Source organism: Microcebus murinus, chromosome 8 (genome assembly GCF_040939455.1).
Source record: "Microcebus murinus isolate Inina chromosome 8, M.murinus_Inina_mat1.0, whole genome shotgun sequence".
NCBI classification, from domain to species: Eukaryota; Metazoa; Chordata; class Mammalia; order Primates; family Cheirogaleidae; genus Microcebus; species Microcebus murinus.
This window is the reverse complement of record NC_134111.1, coordinates 39,300,275-39,327,960: the sequence shown is the minus strand read 5'-3', so window position 1 is coordinate 39,327,960 and position 27,686 is coordinate 39,300,275. Positions and strand designations below refer to the sequence as shown.

At 40.2% G+C, this 27,686-nt stretch overlaps 1 protein-coding gene across 5 annotated transcripts in view; it reads right to left on the bottom strand.

The window, feature by feature from the left end:
- The window catches only part of TANC1 (tetratricopeptide repeat, ankyrin repeat and coiled-coil containing 1), a 225,168-nt gene that overhangs the window by 108,307 nt on the left and 89,175 nt on the right, over positions 1 to 27,686 (bottom strand). For 4 of the 5 annotated variants that reach the window (XM_012745247.3, XM_012745253.3, XM_012745252.3 and 1 more), the window contains one exon: positions 10,047 to 10,244. In XM_012745247.3, coding sequence (XP_012600701.2) covers positions 10,047 to 10,244 — 198 coding nt within the window. Of the gene's footprint in view, positions 1 to 1,424; positions 1,643 to 10,046; positions 10,245 to 27,686 lie in introns of those variants that run through there. The other variant, XM_076005563.1, reaches the window with a different exon arrangement.

The window sequence follows — 27,686 nt, the reverse complement described above, 5'->3', positions numbered from 1 at the left end:
ATCTAAACCTAATTACCTCCCCAAGACCCCATCTCCCAATACCATCCTACTAGAGGTCAGGGTTTCAACATATGAATTTGGGGGAGGGGGGGGACACAAACATGCAATCCCAAAAACCCCATAAGAGAAGCACCATTATTACCCCATCTCCCAGATGAGGAAACACCTTTACCTTGTCCAAGTACACCAGGCTGGGAAGTGAACCCAGTTCTGACCTGCCCAAGACTGGAGTTGACAAAGACAGACTGCATCTATCAGCACCCTTCATAACTTGGTGAGCTAAACCAGAGTCAGACCAGTTCCTGACTCAGGGTGGAGAATTTACTCTCCCAGGGTCTTTAAAAGGTGAGCTCATTATCTGCACTCAGGACCTGTGACCAATAAAGACAATTTTGTTGATGGTGGAAGTGACAAGGAAATCCTATCTCTTTGGAAGAGTATTTACTAAATTATATTTCTCAGAGCCCTGGTGCAGAAAAGAGTTCCATGTGTGATACTGTCAGCTACTCTAGACAGGCCCCTGCCCAAGGCAGTGCTTACTGGTTTTAATGCTCCAGGCCCTAATAATGAAGACTGTCCTAAAGATACCAGTTTTCCTTTTGTAAGACATTCTAGTTCTTACTGGTTTCTCTCTTCTAGAAATCACCATCTATGAATCCCATACTTTCTCAACTCCAGGCTTTGCACACCCTTGCCCTCTGCCGGTAGCAGGGTGGGCCGGCTGGCCCTGCCAACAGGCGCACATGCACATGCACACGCAGTTGCCTCACAACAAATTTCAGGATTCAAACTGCAGAATCAGTTTCTCCTTCCTGTTTATTTTTACTTTAACATTCATTGATGCTAAACACAGGTATAATAGCCTCCTTGGGCTTCTGTGACTTCTGTGTTTCTCAGTGAATCAGAAATGATCAAAAAGATTCCCACCACCACTGCCCCGCCCCCACCTATTGTCTTTGAGGTAAAAACATTCATTTCTGAGCATGGCACTGGGTTCGCTCCAGCCACCATCTGACACCACCACAGGGTGCAGCTGACACTGCTGCAAAGTGTGACTGGATAAAACCTCCAGTCATCATTAACTGCAGGTGGCGGGAAACAGGCAGCAAAAATGCCAAAAAGCCTAGGAAAACGGAAGAGAGAGATGGGAGCACAGGCAAGCAAGGATGAGAGGCTGCTGACAAACCCAGTTTAAAACATACTCCCCTTTGCTCATTGCCCAGTGACAGCAAAGCCCCTAGAAGGAGGTTGGACCTTAAAGCATCACTTCTCACTAGATATGGAGAAAGGTATGCTCCTAGCTTTACAAATGTAAGGTACTGTTACATTTAAATTGCTTATGTGTACATTACTACTTTCAACCAATCACATGGAGCCGATGAACACGGAATGATAAAACCCTATTCATTTTAACAGTTACTTACCTGTGCCCCATCACCAGGATAAAGGCAGTGATTTGATCCTGAAGAAATGATTGGATCCTGTTTTCAGGGCTCCCAAGGGGAAACAGACGAGACTCAAAGACAAGACTTCTGTCCTTAAGGAGCTCATAAAATGTCAGAGCAGAGAAGTGCAATAAAAGGTTATGCAGAGGGAAGAGGAAACACAATGCTACAGGTGTTTGGAGCAAGAAGAGGTTACTTCTCACCTAGGGAAAAGGAGAGACACAAAGGAAGGCTGGATGAAGCAAGAGATGCAAGCCACATGTGAGGTCAACTCCGAGGGAAAAAGTTCTGACCCAGGACATTGGGAAGAGAATGAGCAAAGGGGGAAGGTGAGAGCAGGGCTGGTCTAGGGCACAGCAACGATCTGGTCACCAGAAGACCATTCAGCTGGATACAGTGGTTGGTGGCTACAGTCCCAGCTATGTGGGAGGCTGGGGAAGGATTGCTTGAGCCCAGGAGTTCTGGGCTATAGTGTGCTATGTCAATCGGGTGTAAATTTGGCATCCGTATGGTAACCTCCTGGGAGTGGGGGACCACCCCGTTGCCTAAGGAGGGGCGAACCCGCAGGCCAGGTTGGAAACAGAGTAGGTCAGAACTCCCATGCTGATCGATAATGGGATCATGCTTATGAATAGCCACTGCACTCAAGCCTGGACGACATAATGAGACCCTCTTAAAAAAAAAAATAAAAAAAAAAAGAAGACCACTCAATGGGAAAAGACTAGTTTTTTAATAAATGGTACTGGGGCAACTGGTATCCACATGTAAAATAATGTAAAAGGTTCCTACTTCACATTATACACAAAAAATTAACTCAAAATGGATCACAGATGTAAATTTAAAAGTCAAAACTATAAAACTCTTAGGAAAACGGGTGGATGTCTTTGAGACTTTGGATTAGGCAACAGTTATTTGAAGAACATGACATCAAAAGAATATAAATTAATAACAAATTGGGCTATATAAAAATTAAACACTTTTGTATTTGAAACAATATGACCAAGAAAGTGAAAAAGACAATCTTCACAATGGAAGATAATATTCACAAATCATGTATCTGATAAGGAACTTATATCCAGAATATAAAAAGAACTCTTAAAATTTAATAAAACTACAATGAAATTCACATGCACTAAGATGGCGCTAATAAAAAAGACAATAACAAGGGTCAGCAAAGTTAGGGAGAAATCGGAAAACTTATACTCAGCTGGTAATAATGTAAAATGGTATAGCCACTTTAAAAAATAACCTGGCAGTACCTTAAAAGGTTAAACGGAGTTACTATATGATTCAGCAATTTCACTAGCAGGTACTAATATAGACCTAAATGAAAATGAAAACATACGTCCATATAAAAATACATACACAAATGTTCATAACAGCATTGCTTATAATAGCCTAGAGTGGAAACGTCCCAAATGTCCATCAACTGAAGAATGTATAAACAAAATGTGGTATATACATACAATAAAATATTATTTGGTAATAAAACAGAACGAAGTACTGATACATTCCAACACACGAACCTAGAATACATTATGTTCTATAAAATAAGCCAGTCAAAAGGCCACATGTGATCCCTTTTACATGGAATGCCCAGAATAGGCAAATCCACAGCAACAGAAAGTAGCTTAGTGGTTGCTGAGGGCTGGGCAGTGGACAGTGAAGAGTAGTTGCCTTCACTAGGGAGGAAGGGGGAGTGACTACTGGTGAGCATGGGGGGTTTGTGCTTTTTTTTTTTTTTAAGGAGAGATTAAAATATTCTAAATTTAAGAGTGTGGTGATGTTTGCACAACCCTGTGGATATGCTTAAAAAAACACTGAACTGTAAACTTCAAATGGGTGAATTATATGATATGTAAATTATATCTCAATAAAGCTGTTTTTTAAAAATGCAACAGGATAAATCACAATGGAAAAATATATAAATTTGCCTTGAGAAAATGAAAAACTTCTGTGAGTCATAAAACATTATAACCTAATTAAACAGAAAATGAAGAACCAGGAAAAAAAATTTTTTATAACATGCATATATGACTGATAGCCTTAAAACAAACAACAACAAAGCTGTGATAATTCAGTAAGAAACACACAGTGCCCTGGTAGAATAAAGGACAACTATTACCAAAATTCCCAAAAGAAAAAATGACAAATGACCAGTAATCACATACTAATTCATCCTCAAAGTTAATCAAGTAAGTTTTGACCTGGTAATCCCACTTTTATAGTCTATCGGATGATAATGTCAGAGATGTCTTCAAATATTAACACATAAGAATGTTCTTTCACCCTTCTTTAGAAAATGGGGAGCCTCTTACCTGTCCAATGTTGGAAGAATGGTCAAATGCATTATTGTTGCTTATGTACTACAGGAGCAAAGTGGGAAATACCATCAAAAGTGGTTGCCTTTGGTGGGGTATGGATGGAATCAAGACTTATTGTGTGATTATTTTGCACATTTTTGCAATGTATTTTCATCTTCAAATATTAGAAAATAAAGCATACATGGACTTACCCTCAATTGAAAAGGAATTATGAGATAATCACATATTCCTTATCAGTGGTTCTCAAACTTTGCTACATATTAGAATCACTGGGAGGCCTTTTAAAAATTCCAATGCCCAGACCATACTTCATATGCATTAAATCAGAATCTCTGATGGTAGCATCCAAGCATCAGTACTCTTAAAAAAAAATTTCTGGGGTGATTCCAGGGTATAGTCAAATTGTACATGGGTGAACCAGGACTCATCGGCAAGGGAAATAAATGGACCCAAAGGTGCTTAGGTTCAAAGTAGACCAAAATACATACACACCAGTTCCATGTATGAACACGTTTTAAGAAAAAGAGCAGAAAATGTGTGTGCCACATTCACAGTAGAGCAACGGCAGTAAAGCACAGGCCATCCACTCCTAGGAGGAGAATATCCTATAACAAGTTTCCAGGAGGAAATAGAGAATGTTCTCCTAGTCACCACAGCAGGAGGAACTATCCTTGCTGAAGGTCAGATGCCTGACTGTGGTCCCAACCACTCAGAAGTGAAAGCAAGGACTAGAGTCAGCTGGTTCTACAAGGAGACATAGGACTGCGCATTTCCTGTGCTCTTCTCCACGTCCCAAGCAGCCTCACACAGATGCATGTGTGCATAAGTCTAAGCCTATGGCCTCCCCCATGCATGAAACCAGAACACAAACTCATTTACTTATTCATAGCTCACATGTCAACAATGTACAGGCAGAAAGACAATACAGTCTAGCACAGGAGAACATGCTGGAGACAGAGCAGGAAGATCAAGCTCTAGTAAAAACTTGCACGAATTTGGGGCAAGTTCCCTAATGACTGAGAGGTCTTTGCTTCTACATCTGCAAAGCGGCCTGGACAGGATGTGCTCTGGAGGCCTTTCCAATTCCAACATGCCTATGATCCTCTCTGATCTCTATGATCCTCGCCATGTAGCTAAAACTGGAAGCCAGCTGAGTGTTTTTCTGACCATGAACTTGATCTGACTCAGCTGTGATAATTCCCCTGACACAGTATCGTGGAAAGAAAGAAAATGGAAATTGAGAAGTGCAGACAGAAGGGAAGTTCAAAAGGCGGCGGCTACAGAATTACTTCTCTCAGTCTCTTAAAATGTTCAGTAGTCCACGGTTAGGCCTGACAAAGCACTATGCATTTAGACTCTTCCCAGAAGATGTTAACTTCAAAAAAAAGCCTCTCAAAGAATGCTGGAGGGAATGTGAAATCAATACAGCCTTTCTGGAAAGCAACTTGGCAATATATATCAAGATTCCTTATAAATGCAGGCCACTTAGTCCAGTAATTCCACTGCTGGGAACCTGCCACCCTTGAGCAGATACCAGAGATGTGTATAACAATCACTGGATGAAAATATTTGTATCAGAAGTTCTGGACACAGTTGCACAACAGTGTGAATGTAATTACTACTGAACTGTACATTTAAAAATAGTCAAGATGTTAAATGTTATATGTATTTAACCACAATTTTAAAATTCACACCAGGAATTTAATAGCAAAAACAAAAAAGCAAAACATCTTGGCTCATGCAACAATGTTTAAAATTTTAAAATAATGTCAATATCCAACAATTAGTGGTTTAAAAATCAATTATAGAATATTGATTCTTACCACCTTTTTGGCCAGAAAAAAAAAAAAAGATATTGAAACAATGGACAATAAATACCAAGCTTTTCCAGCAAACTGGAAATTGCTCATGATATAATATTAAGTGAAAAAAAGGCAGAGTCCCAAAGTTTATGTAATGTGGTCTCAGGTTTAGGTGGAGCAAATTTCTTTTAAAAAGACTATTAAAAAATTCAAAATGTTGACAATTGTTCTCTCTCAATGATGGGACTTCCAGATTTTCTGTAAGTACATTCTTGTGGGGTAGGAGGCAAGAGCACCAGGGCAGACATCATGGTCCAAGAATCAAAGAAACAGTATGACTTTCACTTCATAACTTATCAGTTTTGAGGGCTTTTTTTCCCTTAAAGAAACAGAGAGCCAGAGGAGTTTTCAAAACTACTACACTGGATATGCTGATTTTGAGACAGAACTGGAACTGGACCCAGCAGAAGTAGAAATGGCTGGCATTTTCCAGTGTCCCCACACAGTGAGTACAACAGAAGAGCAGTGTCACCCATGTGTCACCATTTGCTGTTGTAGGCCACCACAGCACTGCAAAGGGTTACTTCCCATTCATGCATGACCTTTTCATTGTTTGATAATGGGCTCAAAATGATCTGGGAAAAGAAATGCAAATGCTATATAAAGTAACCAGTGATAATGACATTACTAATAAACCACAGGAAATGGGCTCTTTTCTTTTCTGGAAGACAAAAGGATACATTATGAATATTGATGAATTCTTAATCCAAAAAGACTTGCAAAAGCCACAGAACTACTTTAATGGATGCTGGCCCTTGTTTTCATTACCAGAAAATGTTACTTAGAGAAAACAAAAATTTTGCAACAATACTCAGAAAATGGAATCTTCCAACTAACAGTGAAAAAAAATATAAACAGAGGAAGGTGGCAGAAGAGTAAATAAAAATAACTCTTAATATAAGTGTAATGCAAGAAACTCAATCATGTAAAAGGCAGGGTCACATTATTGCAAGGTTAATGAAATTATCTCTGGGCCACAGTTCCCAAGATCCAGAAGGTAATCACCAATTGTATTAAATACCAATGTTTATTAATACAGGCTGTGTTGTTCAGAGTGCCTTATTGCAGGGGTTTATAGTGTTTGACCCTTGCTAGAGTAATAATTCCAGTCCCTGACAGTTTCTTGATTAGCATCAACTGGTGTAGAGTTTCAATGTAAACAAGTAAAACTGGTTCCCACCTCAGGTGAGAGCAGGGGTCTGAATGATGACATGACCCTAGAGCAGACCCACTGGGGTGGAAGGACGGAGGGTGGGAAGTGGTCCCATACACCTCTGGGTGCTGCAGACACACTTTATTTACTCTATCCTTAGCAGCAACAGTGCCAGGTTTTTAAATAGATGAATATTTTTAAATCCAGTGCACATTCACAACCATATGTCAACTTTTTTTTTTTTTTTTTTTAACAGGCAGGTAGAACATTAGGGTTCTGGACACTTTCCCAAAAATACGGATTAAGCAGAAATCTGTGTTAGACACTGTGGAAAAAATACTGTCCATGGTTTGATATATTCTGAGTCTGCCATTTTTAAGCAGCATCTCTGCCCTTTATCTTTTCAAATTAAAATTACCAAGACAATGAAGCCGAAATACCACTGTGAGACACTAATTTGCTACACAAATTTGAGCAGCCCACAAGTACTGCTCTGTTAGAGATATATCTGCTCAGTTTATTTAATGACCATTTGGACCAAAAACTTCCGATACGGAGAGTATGTTCTTCAACCCGTTAGAAGGTTGAATGTTGCAGAACTACTAACTTCTTTCTATTCATAAGGCCTTGAAGAGAATCAGCAGAAACAGATTTCATACCTATGGAGAAAAACTTTAGGATTTTTTTTCCCAAAAAAAAAAAAAAAAACCCAAAATCTAATTTACCCCAGACATATAAGGAGACAAGACCTTGTCAGGGGTTTCTCTGCCCCCAAACCGTAGCCTCCTTGAAACCCTTGCCAGGCCATTTACTGCTACCTAAAGTCCCATTAAAACAAACATTGAATGTGTTGTTAATAAAATCGTATCTGAAATGTAGTCTTCTCTAGGGTCTCTCAAGCATTCCCCAGACCTAAGACCCAAACACCACCAAGGCATTTGCAGTAGCACAGACTACGGGAAGGAAATTTGTACAAGAGGTCAAATCTCTGCACTTGGTGTTACTTTCAGTGAAGTCCTTTTAAGAATACAGATAGGTTCAGAATTATCTCTATTATTTTATATAGATGAGGTATAAAACATCTCGCCTGTCCTCAAGCATCAGACAGAGCAAGCACATATTGTTAAAGAAAAGAAAAACCAATTCAGTGATACTTTTTCAAGCATAGTAAGGCAGACTTTACTCAGGGCCATCTCAATAGGTGTGGGGGCCACTGCAACTGAGCTCAACTCTGAACACAGCATGGGCAGGCCAAGTGGGAATTTATAGCCAAGGAGCAGGGTAGGCCTCGGTGGATGAAAAATCACTCACGGGGAACATCAGGGGTGTGAGGGATTCTTGCTGAAGATAGGCTAGGGAGATCAGACTTCGCCTGGGGGATGCGAAGGATAAGGAATCTAGTCAGGTTGGAGGCTGCGGATTCTTGCTAAACTGACTTAGCAGGTTTTTTTGCTCAACTGGACTTTACAAGGAAGTGCATAGATGGACCTAGGAGAAGGTTCAGGAGCCAAGCAAAGAATTTTTGTCAATATATACGTAATTCAGGGGAAAAGGACAAATGACATGGCTGAGAATAAAGAAAAAGTATAATCCTGTGCATAACTTTCATTCAGTAAGAATAATTCCAATCAGGGTAACCCAGCAAGAAAAGCAGTGTGGGAACTATTATAGTTTGAAGGAAGAGAAGAAATCTGACAAAGAGATATAGCCATGGGGGAGGGAAAAGAGGGAAGGAAGGACATTCCAGGAATTTCCCCAAATACTGATAAACAGGTCAAATTCCTTGGCAAAGGAAATCACTTCATACCAAAAAGGTTTCCAAGTTCCAGCTAATGACTGGATTGTAAACAATGTTGTCCGAAATAAGAAAATTCTAGAACAAAAGATTTTGGACCCCCACCAATTCTTAGCACCATTTTTAACATTCAAAGCCTTAAGGATTGCCTTCTTAATTTTACCCAGATAAAAAACTCAACTATCCACTGAATGATTCAGAAATAATACATATGTCATCTCAAGTAACGTGAATATTTAGGAAACCAGAAAAAGATATTAATTTCACAGCCCCTGGGGCACATTTTGGATGAATTCCAAATATGTTTACATGCAACTGAGAAGAACTCTTACAGTGGCATATAATCAACTGGACCCCAAAATCCTGCCTTCTTTTTGTGTAAAAAAAAAAAAAAAAAAAGGAAAGAAAAGAAAAGAAAACAAAAAGAAAAGAAAGAAAAACACAGCAAACCTTAAAAAAAAAAATCCAAGAAATTATACCATTCCAGGTATGAGCATTTTGGAAAGGTTTTCCTCACATGTGAATTGTAGCCTCTCAAGGTCAAGTAATGTTTGGTTTTTCAGGTTATGGTAAGAGTAAAGTTGGTAACGCTGAGGGAAGCCAAAATACTGCATACAAGTAATCCATAAGTCCCTTGCCCCCATCCTTTTACAAGTCTGAGTTTTCATAAAAAATTATAGCTTTTCAACTGCTAGATGAGGTAATCAAGTAAAATATATCAGTAGACAATACTTGGTAATAATAAATACTGTTGTCAAATGATGCTTGCCTAAATCCATAACCTTTAAAGGCACCTCGTACGAGGCTGGACTATAATCACGTGTCGCTTAACGACAGTGGTATGTTCTGAGAAATGGCTCGTGAGGCGATCTCATCGTGCAAGTATCAGAGCATACTTACACAAGCTTAGATGTTACAGCCTACTACACACCTAGGCTAATTAGTCTATTGCTCCTAGCTACAAACCTGTTCGGCATGTTACTCTACTGAATACAGTAGACAACTGTAACACAGTGGTATTTGTTTATTTAAACATAGCTAAACATAGAAAAGGTACAGTAATAATACTGTATTATAATATTACGACAATACCCTCCTATACGTGGTCCATTGTTGACCCCCCCCCAAATTGTCATTATTCAGTGTATGACTATAATTCACCAGCAAGAAAACAATAAAACTGATGGTTAACGTTAGTACTGATAATGCGATCTTGAATCTGTGTAAAAGTCTAGCCTGGCCAGTCCAAATAGCTTGTGTAGAGGTTGAACTAAAGGGACAAGTCTGTTGAAACCACACTTTTTTTCTTAAAGGGGAAAAAAAAAAAGATTTCCTTCTTTCAGAAGTTATGGCTACAAAGAAAAAACATTCTCCCAGAAGATTTCTTATGAGCATTAGTTTTGCTTAATTTCAGTAGATTAATTAACCAGGACAGCTCATTTGGATACTGTTCTGTTGCTTATTTACCTGGGGATTTTTTGTTTGATCTTGCTTGCACCAAGTGAGACTGTCGAGGCAGCAAAGGTGATGAAGGCAGAGACATCGAGACACCTTTGGCCAAGCTCACCCTATAGGTGTCCTCTGCTGCAGGAAGACTGCTCAAAGAAGAGTCACCACCATGGCCAGGGGGCAGGACTGGAGAAGTTTCTGGACCAAAGTCACCTCCTGGAGTGGAGAGATAACACCTTAGGTTAGACCATCCATTACAAACTGATGCAAATTTAATTCCTAAGAACAACATTCTTGTAATCCTAGCACTCTGGGAGGCAGAGGCGGAGGATCATTTGACCTCAGGAGTTCGGGACCAGCCTGAGCAAGAGTACTCAAAATAGAAAGAAATTAGCTGGACAACTAAAAATATGTAGAAAAAACTAGCCGGGCATAGTGGTACATGCCTGTAGTCCCAGCTACTCGGGAGACTGAGGCAGGAAGATTGCCTGAGCCCAGGAGAGTTTGAGGTTGCTGTGAGCTAGGCTGACGCCACAGCACTCTATCCTGGGCAACAGAGCAAGACTCTGTCTAAAAAAAAAAAAAAAAACAAAGAAAACAAAAAAACTACATTGTTAAAATATAATTCTCATATACCAGATGTGTTGATATTTTTAAAAAATTATTTTACCCTTATTATTAAAAATTTTTGCCCCGTGAGAAAAAACTCAAGCTTCACCACTCAAACATCAAGCAACCCTGTCACATATCCCTTTCTGCACCACCCCAACTGGTCTGGTTTCATTCTTAACAAAGAGGTCCAGAAAGCCACTGATCTGAGATTAGATCAACATCAAGCATGAATGATCCATAGGAAGCTTTGATTTCAGCTAAAGTAAGGGAGGGGATTTACTGGCCTTACATGGGTGTATCAGCAGAACAGATTCAGACGCCAACCCTTCTGGCCTTCCCAGTTCCTCTCCAATAATAAAAGTCCGAGGGAGGGTCTAGCCCACCTCCATGTTCCTTCCCAGCACCATTCTCTATTATCTCATCTCATCTACTCTGCACTCTCCATAACACAGGGTCCACTCTCCTGAAACTCAACTTCAAACTTGCACAAACCAGTCATGAGGTTGGAGCCATGGCTCACTCATTAGGCAGATTCCCCTTAGTACTCAACCCCTAAATGAACTTGGGGACAAATAAGCTTACTGTTATGAAATTCTAGGGTAGGTAGACCCCCTAAAAAATAAAGAGGATGCAATCATAGAGTAGAAAGTATAGAAGAAAGAGAATACCTTGGCTAGGAACAGCCTATCTAAAAAAATACAGCCAGTCCTCAAGTATTCAGGTAATATGCTTTCCTCCTATTGCTCCTCCCCACCCATCACCTTCGCCACCCCTGCCCTCAGTATGTACTAAGGAACTGAGGATGTGCAGGGAGAAAAGGTTAAGTAATTGCTTTGTTGATTAAATAGCGTTTTCAAGCTCCAAATTATGGACAGCAGAATTTGAAAGATACATAGTTTTCCATAAGCCATCCAGTCTAACAAAAGCTATGCTACTGGCCCTTCTCATGCCTTCCTGACTCCAAAAAAAATCAAGGACTAGATTTGAAAAAAAATGTTTAAAAAGATAAATGACAGCTGTCTAGCCAGGTGGGAACTCAATTTTTGCAGAACTGTGTGTGCAAGGCTCAAAAGAGATTCAACCCAAACCATCCAGTTCCACATTGCACCATTGTGCTTATTTTTCATGTTAGGAGTCATGAGGAAGTAGCAGAATCATTCCCTCGACAGACTGGGGGCACAGGCTCATGCATTACTTTTCAAGGTAACTCAAAACCAGCAGAGCTGTGAACAGAGAAGTTCCACGATGGATAAGTCAGCAAAGCCAGAAAGGTAACTTCAGTCTTAACCTGGGCCAGCTATGCATAAAGGTTTTTGTTTTTTTGTTTTAATAGACAGAGTCTCACTCTGTCACCCCAGCTAGAGTGCAGTGGCGGTCAGCGTAACTCACTGCAACCTCCAACTCCTGGGCTCAAGTGATCCTGCTGCATCAGCCTCCCGAGTAGCTGGGACTATAGACATATGCCACCACACCCTGCTAGAAGTGGTTCTAATAAACTTAGGAAACCAAAAGATTTATGACTAATTGCCCAAATGACTGGCATTTAAAGGAAAAAAACTGGAATTACTAGAAAACCATCACTGGAATGACAAAAACAAGGACACTCGTGCAAATGTCCAAGACAAAGCTCTGTGTGCAAGGGTGGGAAGCAGGCAGCAGTTAGAGGCACCTTCCCTCCTAGAGTCTATACAAATATCAACAGTCCCCACCCCAGGTCCCTACAACCCTCACCCAGCCTGTCTCCCTAGCCAGCACTAGGTACATAGGGGCCAGTCTACCACACCGTGCATGAGCCTAGAAGCTCTCAGAAACCACCTCTTGAGGCCTTTAGCCAGTGCATGGAGCTTCCTGGCTACCTCCCCTTCACCTGTCTGATAAGGAAAGGGCTTCTGAGGCAGAGCTGGGGCTCTGCCATGATGCCGACTCCCACTGGGACTAGATGCCCTCTGCCCTGACAAGACTTGTGAAAGCAGAGGGACAGTTGTTTTCTCTGGTCCAACACCTGAACCAAGACCTTGGTTCTCAAGACTGATCCACACCACCACTGTGCCCTCATGTTAAGAATGCCAGCAGGTACTATGCCTACAAGAAAGGCACCAGGTCACCCGACTTGTGGGTGTTCGGGCAAGAAATACTAGGAGATAGACAAGAACTTGGAAAGCAATGAGGCTGCAGCCCACAGCCCCAGAGGGTCACATATATAAGATGTACAGGAGACATCTTGAAGAGGTGACACTGGTTTTCCACGTGGTTTGAAGAGAGCTACACTGCCCTGTGGCTGCCCTTACACAGCCTAAATTACAGACCCGGGTAGTCAAATGGCTATGGGATGGTCTGTATCTCCCCACTCATACATGAATATTACTGACCTATATACAAATGTAAAAAATATTAATAAAAACCCAGATTTCAAGTCCCTTAATTTAGATAGGGACACAAAAGAAGAGAGAAATACATATACCACCACCAGAAATAAAAAAAGATTATTACTGAGAGAAAAGGTTTGTTTTCTTAAACACTAAAGAATTTCTCCAACATGATACAAGAGCAATTAGGGATTGAAGGGTAAAAGAGAATTAAAGAGTTTCCTAATCATAAATTCTGCCCATAAACTTTGTTTATGTCAGGCAAAGCAAATATTTTCATTAACTGCAAATGTGGTGGGGATGAGTTTCCGAAGCATGCTGGAACCATGAGGACCTTCAGCCTTTGGAGCAGCTGGGCCCTGGCACTTTGATTTTATGCAGGCTGCAATAAAACGGGACTTAAGGAGATGGGGTTTGGGGGAGGGGGTTTTCTATTTCAAGTTTACTTTGCCATCTCATTATCAGTCCCAAACATGTTGTTCTGTTTAATTTGTTTTTCAGAGGCAGTTAAAATTCCCTAACTTCTAGCTTCCTTTTATTAGAAAGGCACAAAGTGGGGAGAGAAATTTTGTGTATGAACAGGAGACAAAGCACAAAGCAGGGTGATCCAGCAGTTCAGAAGCTGGAGACAGCGCTCTGGAGCCAGTGGCTTTAGCAGCAAGAGGGCAAGGGGGTTAAGGTCAAAGACAGAGCACCACAATGACGCCAGAGGCAGAAAGTGAAAATCTTAGGGGCATCCATATGAACAATACAATACTGGTTCTGGGCAACATAACACCAGCAACATGATACCAGAAATTCTCTGGTTGATTTAACATTCCTCAGCAGATGCTTAAAGATGTTTAAGAAGAATTAAAGATGTTTCACTGCACCAACCAGCATGGCTGGCAGTTTTCTTTCAGCCTTGAATAGATGTTTTCTTTTAGCAGTGACCTATTTTATTCCCCATCTCAATTAAGTGATGGGAAGCACACTTCAATCACCCTTCCTGTTGTGGCAGCAGCAATGCCCAGGCCAGGGAGGACAATGCATCCTCTCCAGGGTATGAAAACCATGTTATCAATGGCCAGTGATTTACCAGGCCTCCTCCTGACAGGCATTTCCCATGGAAGAGTGACACACTGCAGACAGTCACATCTACCCCAGTGTGCTTCCCATCTCAGAGCATCTAGTCCAGTCATGCTGTCTCTCAGACAGGAAGCTGGGGCCTAGGAGTTACCCTTGAGGAACAGAGCCACATTCAAGAACTTTACTTTGGGGGGGGGGGGGAGAAAGGTAGATATCCCCAAAACAGACATGCTTTAAATGAGTTAAATATATAAAGAGTTGGCACATTTTCACTGTAAAGGGCCCGACAGTAAATATTTCTGGCTTTGTAGGTTATATACAGTCTCTCTTGTTCATACCAACATGCTTACACACACACACCCCTTTTCTTAAAAATCACCAATTCCCTGAAGTCCAAAAATAAAAGACCAGAAAGGGCATAGGGATATGTGAACATTCATGTAGTCGTCTCTGTTTCTAATAAATAAAAATACATGCAACACACATACAGGAAGTATAAGTCAAAGTTATAATTTGCAACAACAATGGAATTATCAAAGGGGATAAAAGCAAGCCAAGAAGGTATTTTAAACTGGCAGACACAACTTTTGAGAATAGTTCTTTATTTTAAAATTTGTACACTATTACAGATTGAAAAGGGATTTTAATTCACACTGGAAGAAAATGTGAACCTCGGAGATGACTGTTTAAAGGTGGCTATACAGAATGGCAGTGTTGGACATCATAGATTGGAGGACATGGGGTGCAGGATTAGAGAAGGCTTTAAAAAAATGAGGGCAAGGAAGGCAGGGAGATGAAAGCAAAAGTATATTTCAGGAAGGGTACACCTGAGAAAGGCAAGGGTGAACTTGGACATTCAGGTAAATAGGTCTGCAGAGGCAGGAAATAAGATTTCCATTTAGTGTGCCATTGAAGTGGCTTGCGGGGGGCGGGGGATGGAAGCTTAGAATAGAAAGAGAAAGATGTTCTGTTTATCCAGCTCCAGAAAACGAGCCTTGCGCAATACATTTAACTAGGGCATTAAATGTGTTAGGGCATCTTTTTTGCCTTAGAGTACACTAATGTTTCTTAAACTTATTTTTCATCATAAGGTTTTATAACTGTGTAACTTTTTTATATGCATACATGCACACAGAGGAAACTGTATTTACAGAAAACTGGAAAAGATTTTCTCCACAAGGTCCAGTATCATTTTTGGACCCTTCAGAAGGCTCATTCTGCAAAACTAAAAGCACTTTAAACCGTTCCATGTTTTATATAGGATCTACTAGTACCCTGGCAGTGCTACTAATCATTATGTGTTTTCAAAAAGAAAATTAAGATAAATGCATCAAGAAAACAATTTTCAAAAGCCTATTCACAGATCATGACTAATTCTCAAACAGTATCAACTGAGGGGCAAAAAAGCAGCTAACCCTCAGGGTACAGAAAAACCTAGCCCCTAGGACAAGCTTATCCTTTTGTCATCAAAAATCTATCAAGTGGCTTCTAAACAGAGATCAGTAAATACTATCCTCCCAGTTTTATTCTCAACACTCAATAGTTACAGAACCAAATGTAAAATGCGCTTTACCCTGAAACAGATGAGTAAACAGACTGGCATTTCCTCTCTAATTGTCAAAGTTTTCCCTTTAAGACATGTCAGCAGGCAAGAGTTTTTGTGCTTTAAAAATATATGACCTCACAAAAAAACTCTCGCCCCCAAACCCTGGAGGGGTGTACTTTAAAAATAACAAATTTTTTAGATGTATTAGATGCCAGGACAGGCTTTTAGGTGCTTCTTTATATATATTATCTCATTTCATCTTCACAACCACCCCACAAAGTAGGTATTTTCAGCAGCCTCCTCCCATGAGGAAACCGAGGCACAGAAAGGAGCAAGTATCATGCCCGAGGACACCAGCAAGTGTCACTGCAGAGTTTGAACCCAGGCAGCTAGATCCAGACGTCACTGCCTCAGCACTGCTCTCCTTCAAGAAGCCTACTGAGATAGGCTTTCAACATTACGTCATTTTGTATGCTTAAGAGGGAAATCCAAAAATAGTGTATGTAGGTCTAGGCACAGTACCGGGCCACTGTGAAAAGAAACCTGTTCCCTCATCTATTTTCACTTTTCATGCTGGCTGGTTAATTAGCTATACAGCACTCCTGGAACATTCCATTTGGGAGGCACCCAGGCCCAGCAATCATTAATTTTCTCTCAGTCACACCTTATGCTGTCACCATACAAGCGAAGTGGATCCAAGATAGATGTTTAGTCACCGAGCACCCTAAATAGCTGCTTCTCCTTTCACCTGGTAGCGTGCGTAGTAGCATCGGGCCCGCTGCTTCCTGGGTGCACTGAGGCCGGTCGCTCCGCCTGGCCCGTGGAGAACGAAGAGCAGCTGCTGTGGCGGAAAGCAGCCTGGCAGGTTGCACCTTAAACCCGTGTGGAATTCATCATTCTACATTTCCTCGTCAGCACAGACTTGTTGCCCGGGTCCATGGACACACAACTCTGTGGCTCTGCCAGGCATGTGGCTACCACGCCCAACCAGAGCAGCAATTCCCAACTCCCTCCACACAGAAGGACCCCCCCAAACCCCGCCCCGGAAGGCTGTTTTAATGGGTTGGGCACACGGTTCAGGCAACGGTCTTTAGAGCTCACCAAGTGATTCTAATGTGCAGCTAGGATTGAGACCCACAGAGGCAAGAAGGTGGTCAGAAAGACCTGGAATGCTTGTGTGCCTGTCACAAGACAGAGTTGGGGAGAGAAGCAAAGAAAAAGAAACTTCAGGGAATACTGTACTCAATCATGAAGATGATTAAAAGTTTCCATTATTCAAAATGTGCATTCTTTGAGTGTGTATATCTATGTGTGTGTATATACGCATGCACACATGGTAAATGCTTACCTACCTATATAGGTAAACATACACATTCGTACATGCAATGGAAGGTCTCCAGAAGGACACACATGGAACTGGCAGCAGCGCTGCCTCTGGGAATGGGAACTGACCAGTTGGGAGCATAGGTGTGAGATAGACACTCTTAGACGGTTTGCATTTTTTCTTATGTGCATATGTTTCCTATAAATAAATAAATTTATATTCCCTAGGACTGAGGCACATGTAGATTTAGAGATCTTTAGGCTACCTGGGCTGCCCACTATGTCCTAATTTGTCAAGTGGGTGAAATGAGGTTCTAGTCCACAAGGCATGTGCTCAGAGTGACACGTGTGTGGCGCTCACTGCTCTGCAGTGAGTTTGTTTGGAGCTGACTGCAGTGGACACAGGACACAGGAGGAAGAAGAGGCCGGTGCCCTGCTCTCAAGGTCAGATGCTAATAGCAAGGAGCCCACCACACTCCCGTCATCAGTGGGCTCTGTGCTATCCACATTTCATGTCTCCGCACTCTTCACTATCTCCCTTCCAGGTCCTGGTCATCTCTGCTATCGGCGGGGTGGTGTAGTGTGAGCGCACTTGCAGATGCATGCTCATTCATACCTGGACGTGGATAATGCAATGCCCCAGGGAAACATCAGGTCTGCTGGGGAAGGGAGAGGGAGAGATAGGCATGGGGGGACAGGGAAGAAAGTGGATATTAAAAGGGAAAGAAATGAGGCAGGACAGGACCTAGGCATTGAGAGGTAAAAGGAAGAGGGGGAACAAACAGCCGGCTGAGAAGGGGATTGGACGGAGGGAGGGTAAAAAGCATGAAATCCTGTTTCTGTTTAAAACCGCATCTGGCTAGCAGTCCTGGCAAGGCCTCTCCCAACACCCTGGTAAAATATCTGTAACTACAAGGTAAAACACAAAAACTCCCAAGTGCAAAAACACTATACTAAATGAAAGGGATGGTCAGAAAAGGAAAAAATTCCTAGTAATTTTAAGGATGACAATGCAGCATCCTTTGCTGTTGCAACCAACAGCTCATGGCCTAACCGTGCAGTCTATAAAACATCAGAGCCCAGCCCATCACGCGGGGGAAGATGTGAATCCCTCACCCCAGAGTCAGCCTCTGTACCTCCACCCCATGCCTACTGGCAGGCACCAACAAATCTGGGTAAGTAATACACAGCTGATTAGGTCTCCTTTTTTGATGATAAGCCTCCATCAAACTTCCCCTACCTCCAAATAATCAATGACAGGGGACTGAGAAAACAGCTTATTAGTGAAAGGAAAGGGAACATCTTCTTGAAGACTCAAAGAAAGAAGACTGAGAACAAAATTCTGTCAACTACTCAGCAAACTCAGTAGACTATAGGGTGACATGACCTCTACATCCTTGATAACGGTGTTTCTTTTCTTAGTCCTATAGACTAAGATATGCTATATGTTTACACAATAGACTATTAAAGATAAGGAAAGAAAAGGAAGAAAATTTAAAAAACAATAATAAAATCATGATCCACATTTCTGGCAGTAAAGCATAATTAACACTACAGAAAATCCAGTCATAAAGAGAATAAGCTTGGGAGGGTTTCCCCAGAATGCAGAGGGGAGGGGCAAAAACTTTAACAAAGTGAGAAAAGGTTATAGATACAGAAAACAAAAAAGGTGTTTCTGAGAAAAAATAAGGACAAGATGACATAATGTTTTTTAAGACTTAAAAAATTATCACAGGTATCCAGGTAAGTATTTAAAAAGTGTTTAGTAGGATATAAAACCACAGGGACTTTGAAAGGAACCAGAGTCTGGCTGCACTTAGACTTCTTATGTTGGTTTCCCAGAGCTGCTATAATGAAGTACCACAAACTAGGTGGCCTAAACAACAGAAATTTATTTCCTCACATTTCTGGAGGCTGTAAGTCCAAAATCAAGGTGTGAGGCATGGCCCTGATGTCTCTGAAGACTCTAAGGCAGAATCTAGTCCATTCCTTTCTCTTAGTTTCCAGTATTGCCAACAGTCCTTGACATTCCTTGGCTTATAGATTCATCACTCAAATCTCTGGCTACATCAACACATGGCATTCTCTGTCTCTTCTAAGGACAACAGTCCTACTGGTTTAGGGCCCACCCTAATCCAGTGTGACCTCATCTAAACTTGATTACATTACATAGACTCTAGTTCCAAATAGGGTCACTTTCACAAGTGTCAAGGGTTGGGACTTCAATGTACGTTTCTTGGGGAACACAACTGTACCCACAACCCTTCTCCGCTCCAACACTCAAAGCCAGAAGTCAAAAAAGCAACATCTATAAAACCTGAGGGAAGGAAAAGCATGACCAAATCTTCTGAAACTGTACCAGATTTTCTACTATATGTGATATCAACCAAATACAATTCTCAAAGGCTCAGAAAATTAACAGCCCATTTATACTTCTAAAGAAAAAAAAAGTTACTGAAGACTCAAAATTAACTACTCAACAGTGAGGACACTATGGTTTTTAAAAAATGCAATAAAGTCTACAACCCTATCCTGGCCTTGTAGCACTTCACTGAACTGTCCCTCTTCTATTCCTCCCTTCTCATTCAGGAAATATGTTTTCTGAACCCTATCTTCACCCCATGGTGCAGAAAGAATCTCTTACCTTATCTGGAGACTTCTTAAAACAGTAACTGGAGCTACTCTGCCAGAACTTGCTAACAATAGCTCACATTTTTCTTTACATGATTGGGACACAAGACAGGGAAGGTTCTCTTTACTCCAACCCACCCCTCTCAACAAGCAAAACAGCAGGGAACACCACAATGACTATTTTCATTGCCAAGGAACTGAAATTACAAAACAGCAAAAGAGAAATCAAAGTTTACCATATGATCACCATTTTTTAAAAAAAACATAAGGAACAAACATTTAAGCCAGAATACACAATCTTTTGTGTGCTGTATGACAATAATGGAAAAGTAAGACATACAACCCCCCAAACTAGAAGGAAGCTCAACACAATGCTGACTGTATTTTTAAGAGAGTGGAAGTATGGCTGTTTTTAACCCTTTCTTTTAACATTTGCAGTTTGACATATATTCTGACAATTTTTTATATATGAGACTATTTTTAAGATAAAATAATATTTAATTTTAATTTAATATTTAATTTTCCAGTAAACATTTATCTGAAACATAAACGTGTATCCATCTCTTTTTACTTCTTGAGGTTCCCCAGCAAGCCACCCCACTGGCCACCTGTCAAGTTCCTGAGATGCCTGCTCTCCTGAGTCCCCTTCCCTAGGAAGGAGGGGGGCTCACTCTTCCTTTACCCAGGCATCTCGAGCGAGCTGTGCCCACTGTTTTTTATTCCATCCTGCAGACTTTCCCATGTCCATCTAGCCCCAAGTGCCCATATCCAGGTCCCACTGCTGTCAGGGGGCCTTCCCTGTTGACTGTTGTCACAAGGAAGTTCTGGACTGGCTGTTCTCCACAGCCACTGCATGGTCCAAGATCCAGTGCTTTACTCCCAGGGACTTCAACACATTTCAAAGCAACCTCACTGCTCTAAGCTGTCTACACTCTGGCCTTCCTGCCTTCAATCTCCAGTCTCAAGCAATTAATGCTTTTTTTAACATTGAACTTCTCCAAAACCACCCAAATATACCCTCTTAATTTATAACAACAGAGAACTCACTTTTCTCCGCAGAACTTTGAGGCCAATGTGAGAAATGAAAATAGCAGAACCCCCATGCTGCACATGTCACACCTATGTCAATGATGCCCATGGAAACATGCAACAAGGCAGCCCAGGGGACCATGACTACCAACATCCGACTCCTAAAGCCATTCTCCATCTCAGTTACTGGCCAAGTCCCACAATTACTGGTAGAGCTCACTTACCTTCAAACTTCATAATTAAGTAAGTACCTAAGCAGTGTGTCAGGATTTATATTGAGTTCTGTTTTAACTATATATGCATGCTCATTGCATGTATCTGCCCTAATGATGATGATGAAGCTAGCAAGTACTAAGCCCTTGCTTTGTGTGCCAGACACAGTGCCAAGCACTTTACATACAAGTGCTATACATACTTGTGCTATATATACAAGTGCTTTACATACAAGTCCATTTTGTGTTGCTATATAAAAAAAAAATACCTGAGACTAGGCAATTTATAAAGAAGAAAGATTTATTTAGCTCCTGGTTCAGCAGGCTGAGAAATTCAAGGGGACAGCCCTGGCTTCTGGAGAGGGCTTTTGTGCTGCTTTACAACATGACAGAGAAGGTCGAGGACACATGTGAAGACAGGAAAACCTGAGGGGCATCTTGGCTTTATTACAACCTGCTCTCTTGAACTAATCCATTATAGTGAAAACAAATTCCATCTCACCAGAGTGAGAAGTCACTAGGAAAGAACGTGGGATCTACCCCATAACCCAAACACCTCCCAGTAGGCCCCCACCTCCCAACACTGCCACTGGGGATCAAATTTCAACATGAGTTTTGGTGGGGACAATCAAACCAAAGCAATACATTAACTTATCTATTCATCCTATTCCATTTGAAGCAGATGCTGTCATTGTGCTCTTGTTTAGATGAAGAAACTAAGATTGGGGGTGGGGGTGGGGCTAAGTAAGCTGCCTAGGATCCCACAGTCTGTAAATAGCAGATCTGGATTTGAACCCAGGTAGTCTGAGTCCGGAGTCAGAACTCTGAATCACAGGATCACACTGGACTGTCGTCCCAGATAGCAGATTCCCTAACCAACAGGCATACTGAGCATGAAGCATTGTTCGCTGCTTAAGAAATTCTGAGTTACCCACAGATAATTTAGTAAGTCACGTTTCTCTGAATGATAATCATCAGGAACATTCTGTCATATTGGACATGCTGACATTTTGGGGGTGGAAAATAAGTGAAGGGGAAAAAAGACTTTTAGAACAATACCATAACCAGTACACCACCCCCTCACTAACTACTCAAATCCAAACTCTGGCAGTCCCATCAGCAAAGCTGTCTGCCAAAGGGCCTTGCTGCAGGAGAAAAGGGAGACAATAAAAGCAAGTTGTTACCATTTATCTTATTTCAACTCCTTACAAGGAAAATGGGATCTATAAACATTTTGGGGGGAAAAAATGCCTCAAAGTTTCTAGGCAGCACTTAAAGTTTCTTCCCCACAAAAACATGCCCAGAAATGCAACACAACCAATTCAGTTCACATTCTAGAAAGCAACAAACTAAATCAACTGTGAACAAGTGGCTTGGGGGAGAGAATGAGATGACTGCATTTTCTGTATCTTATCTGTATGTATCTTCTGTATTTTATTTTCTATATCCCTGGCTCCACTATCACCACCAAAAAAAAAAAAAAAAAAAATCCTTGCTCAGTTTTCAAAATAGCAGCCTCAATGACATGTCTGGTAAAATATCTTAGCAACAATGTCAATATTGTCTCGCTGCAGCTAACCATATTAACATTCCACTCTAATCATGAATTCTCAAATATAAAATGGAATGTGAGTTACTTCATTCATTCTTTGAGTATCACTCTTGGAAAAAAGCCCTCTAACAATTTCTATAAAGTGGCATATAAATTAAACATCTAAATTATATTCAATAGCTATTACTTTTTATGTATCTAACTTGCAAGCATAAATATAAGAACAAACAAATGATGACAGGGAATTGGCATAAAAACAAGAGCCAAATAAAACATACTGACAAATTACTTGAATCAAATCCTCTTTCCTTGTTATTTCTGCAATAGAATCCTTTCACCTATCTGCTTGCATATCTGTATCTGAAGTTTATCTTTATAGGATGGCCAAGAACAGGGTTTCCTAGGTAATGGGGGAACCTCCTCCTAAGAGTTTATAAAGTCACATACTCGTACATCTACGAGGCCGGCTGGGGCTGGCCCTGCAGAGACACAGGAACAGACTGCATACCGAAACAGGGCTATCCATTCAAAAATCATGTTTAAGAAAAAGCTTAAGCTCCACCCCTGGTGAGTGGGTCTTGTAGGAATATGAGTCACAAGTGTCCAGGTGAACCAGTCAGTTTTAGGAATCACTGTACTACACGATTACACTAGAGCCCATTTTGTAAAGTTGAGGTGAACGCTGAATCACCTGTGTACAACACCTCTGAATGTACACACACCTTTGCATAAAGGCTTCCGGCTTCAGATCCTTGCATCCAGGTCTCATATCCCTGCCCTCCTTCCATCTCCTGGAAAATGCATATCCTCTTAGACTGTTTACAGCAACTGTCCCTACAGTACTCTGCTAAGGACACGCCTATCACCATGGCTTTTTCCTACATCTGCACCAGATGGAATAGCAAGGGTTGTTGTCTGCCACACAGACAAGTGAGCTAAGGAAACAAAAATATCCAAAATGCCACCATTTACTAAAGCCTAAAGGAACAGAAAAGCAAGCCAGAATGGTATAGAATTATTATACATTATAATAAGAGCAAACATTTATAAAATGCTTATACTCACCCAGGCACTGTTCTAAGCACTATAACTTATTCAATCCTCACAACAATGAGAAAGAAGTAGATTCTGTCATTATCCCCATTGTATAGAAGCAGAAATGGAAATATGGTGAGATTAAGCAACTAGAGCTGGGAATTGAACTCAAGCAGCCTGGCTGCTATACTATGCATGGGGTGGGCTCTCAGGGATCTACAGATATAGAGACATGTGGGTTTGAATTCTGGCTCTGCCACTTAGTAACTATGTAATCTTAAGCTAGTTCTCTAACCTTTACTAATAAGCTATTAGTTATGTGAGGTAACTTACCACACTGTCTGATATACAGTAAATGCTCAATAAAAAACAACTTTTCATAAGTACTATCATAGGATCTCCAGAGGATTTACTTCCTGGTGAACTGTGGTTCACTTCCTCGTTTCTAGTATCTTGAATAAGAAAGAGCTATCTCATTCCTCTCCCATAACATTTGAGTATCAAAAACTCCTGATATGAGTTTAAATATTTGTACATGTATACTTTATTTTTCCTTGCTTAATAGGCATTTCCCAAAACCAAGGATTATGTGGGGTTTTTTTAATCCCCAACCTTCAACTTGAAGTTTTTAAAACTTCTCATACTTGAGGGTTTTTTTTGTTTTTTTTTTGAGACAGAGTCTCACTTTGTTGCCCAGGCTAGAGTGAGTGCCATGGCGTCAGCCTAGCTCACAGCAACCTCAAACTCCTGGGCTCAAGCGATCCTACTGCCTCGGCCTCGAGTAGCTGGGACTACAGGCATGCGCCACCATGCCCGGCTAATTTTTTATATACATATCAGTTGGCCAATTAATTTCTTTCTATTTATAGTAGAGACAGGGTCTCGCTCTTGCTCAGGCTGGTTTTGAAGTCCTGACCTTGAGCAATCCGCCCGCCTCGGCCTCCCAGAGAGCTAGGATTACAGGCGTGAGCCACCGCGCCCGGCCGGTTTTTTTTTTTTTTTTTAGTTTTTTTTTCCCAGCTCTTCACAACTGTATATACTTGAGGTTTTTAAAAACACTTCATTTCATTTGACCCTGATAATCACTATCTAACAGAGAGAGAGATTAGCACCTTCATTTTATAGGTAAGAAAACTGAAGTTCAAAAAAAATGAAATTTGTTCAAAGAGAACTCTGGGTACATTCAAACTGGGGCTCGTAAGATTTCTGAAGCCAACCCAGCAGAGTTCTTATTCATCTTTAAGATGCTGCTTCCACAAATCAGAAGGGATTTGAGGTACTGTGTAGGGAATCCAATAACCATAGTAACAATCTAATGGATAGAAGGGCAAAAAACCTTCCAGAACCTCTAATCTTCAGAATCTTAGAGCTAAGGATGTAGCTCTAAGAGGTTTAATCAGATTAGTGGAATCAAAACTCACAAGGCAGGGAAATAAAGAGAGCTGACCTCCCTGAAAAAATGATTTGTAACCTCTCAGTTTTCAACACTGAACTTACAGAATTAATAGAAAATCCTTCACTTAATCCTATCAAAAACGCAAGATGACTTAGATGAATCTTTTCAGGCTTTATACAATAAATCAATATTAAATAAGACACATATGTTTGCCTCGCTTAGAACTTAAGTAATCAATAGTTAACCACCTACCAAAATATGAAAATAGCTATTGAACCCAACAGAAAACAGGTAAAGAAACAGGCAAGACGGAGTAAACAATTTGAATTTTTATTTATTTTTGACAAATACTTATATGACATATACTATGTGCCAAGCAAGGGTTTAAGCACCTCATAAATATTAATTCACTTAATCCTCATAAGTGAACCACGAGGCACAGAAAGCTTGAGTGATTTGCCTAAATTCACATAGCTAGTAAACTGTGGAGCAAGGATATAAACCCAGGCAGTATAGTTTCAAATGGCCAATAAACATGCAAAACTGTGTTTGAATTTATTAAGAATTACATAATTAAAAACATGATACAATTTTTGCCTATCATCTGGCAAAAGTGAAATAGACTACTATAATCTATGTTGGTGAGGATTTGAATAAACAAGTATCCTCATATATTGCTGGAGGAACTATAAATCTAACATCGCTTTTTCAAAAGATAATTAGAAAAATTTAGAAAAATTATAAATGAACAAACTTGTTACCCAATAATTTTTCTTACCACTATTCTTACGAAAGCACAGGCAGTGATGCACAAGGAGATTCACTGTAGAACTGACTTGTAATAACAAAAAAGATACAACTTATGTGTTCATTTACAGGGGAATAATGAAATAAATCACACCCAATGTAATATTGACCAACTTTTTAGAAGTCTATATATTGACAATGTGCTATAATACAAAAAAATATCTAAAAATGCATTCAGTCAACATTGTAGTGTGCAGAATAAATGCATGGTAAAGTCCATGTGGGGTTTCTTAAGGATCTGTAATATATAGATATATGAACATATGCACATACATGCATAGCAAATATCTAGAAAGATCATATAAGAAATTTAACACTAGTTGCCTTTGGGGACTGAAAAGAAAGCAGAGAAGAAATAGGGATGGTATCTGTTCTTTTTCTTTAATAACATCATATAGTTGTTTTTTTTAATATATAATTGTGCACTATATTTAACCATTACATTTACGAAGTTGAATGGTTTTACCAAACAACTGTTTTCAGAATAGGATGGATTAAATCATAGCATTCTCAAGGATATTAAGCAAAACTTGACTTTAAGATATAGAAAAAGAAATATAGATATTACTCAGTGACTCTGAGTCTAGATTAAAACCACATAAGAATCTCAATCCTTCTAGGAAAAAGAAAAACCTAAGAGAAGAAAAAAAAATCAAAATAAGCATCCCTAAAGAGAAAAATTATAAATAATAAATCTACTATCTTCTGTCTCAGGGACAGAAATATAACATAGAGATGTTTTCCTTTATATGTACTCATTGCAAGACATAAAGAAGGCCAGCCAGAGACATGGTACAAAAAACTCATTTGCAGTCAAAACTATACTTTGTTCCCTGATTTATAGAAAAAAGAAAGCAAAAAAGAAAAATAAAAGGAAAAAAAAATTGTGCTTTCATCCTATCACTGCTTTAACTAGCTATATGACTTTGGGCAATTGCTCAATGCCTCTTTTCCCAAATACTTCTCAAAAAATGAAATTTAACTAAATTTCTAAGATCCTTCTTGATCTAAAACTTTAAAACTTCATTCCTCTATCATAGTTTGAAAAAGAATCCCTGTATACAATAGGGATAGTATACAGCCATGGATAGAAGTTTGCACTTGAGAATACGGCAATGTACTCAGAAGATGTTGCTGGAACTAACCCCGTCTGCTGTTAAGAAGTCACCAGGAGTCAGGTTTCTGGCACATCTTGACTTTTTGGCTGTGCACAGAGGCAGAATGTTATCACATACTGCGGACAACCTGATGACTCATTTTAGTTGCTTTTATAGTTATTTTGGTTTCTTCATAAATTCTTGAATATAAGGCCAATCAGACTAGTGGATCTCCAGCCTCAGCACAAATATGAAATTTAACAACAGAGAAAGACACTTTTATCCATCTAACATAGACAGTTTCACCATAAGTGACTTCAGTGAAAATTCCCCAAAGAGTGATTTTCTATAAAAACCCCACTATTACACACCAACAGCCACACTAGGAAAGGGAAGACCCAGATTAATATCTCTCCTATTCCCAACAGAAAAAACATACAAGGGCATGAAAAGAAATGAAAATCATTGAAGGGGAAATATAAATGAGCACTAAATACTTAAAAGAGGCCTACCGACCTCAAAGACATGCTAATTAAAAACAATGACATGTTTTAGCCTATACAAGTGGCAAGGATTATTAAAATCCACAATATACCCAATACTAATAAGAATCATGTAAAGCAGGCACACACATGTACTGCTTACACAGATGGCAACCGATACAGTATTTCTGGAAAACAATTTGGCAAGAGATACTAAGAGCTTATACAAAGTTCATTTCCTTCCCCTATTAATCCCATGCCTAAGAACATACTCTACTAAAATAATCAGTAATTCATACAACGGTATGTATTTTCCAGAGGGCTTTTCAATGAATGAGGAAAAAAATATGGAAACAAAATGGGCCCACATAAAACCATGGTAGAGTGATACAACAAAATGTTAGGCATTTTTCATAGACCAATGATATTTTTAAAGGATAAAGCAAAAAATACAGAATATCTTGGTTTTTTCCCCCTTATTCTTAGTGTTTTCCAAGCTTTC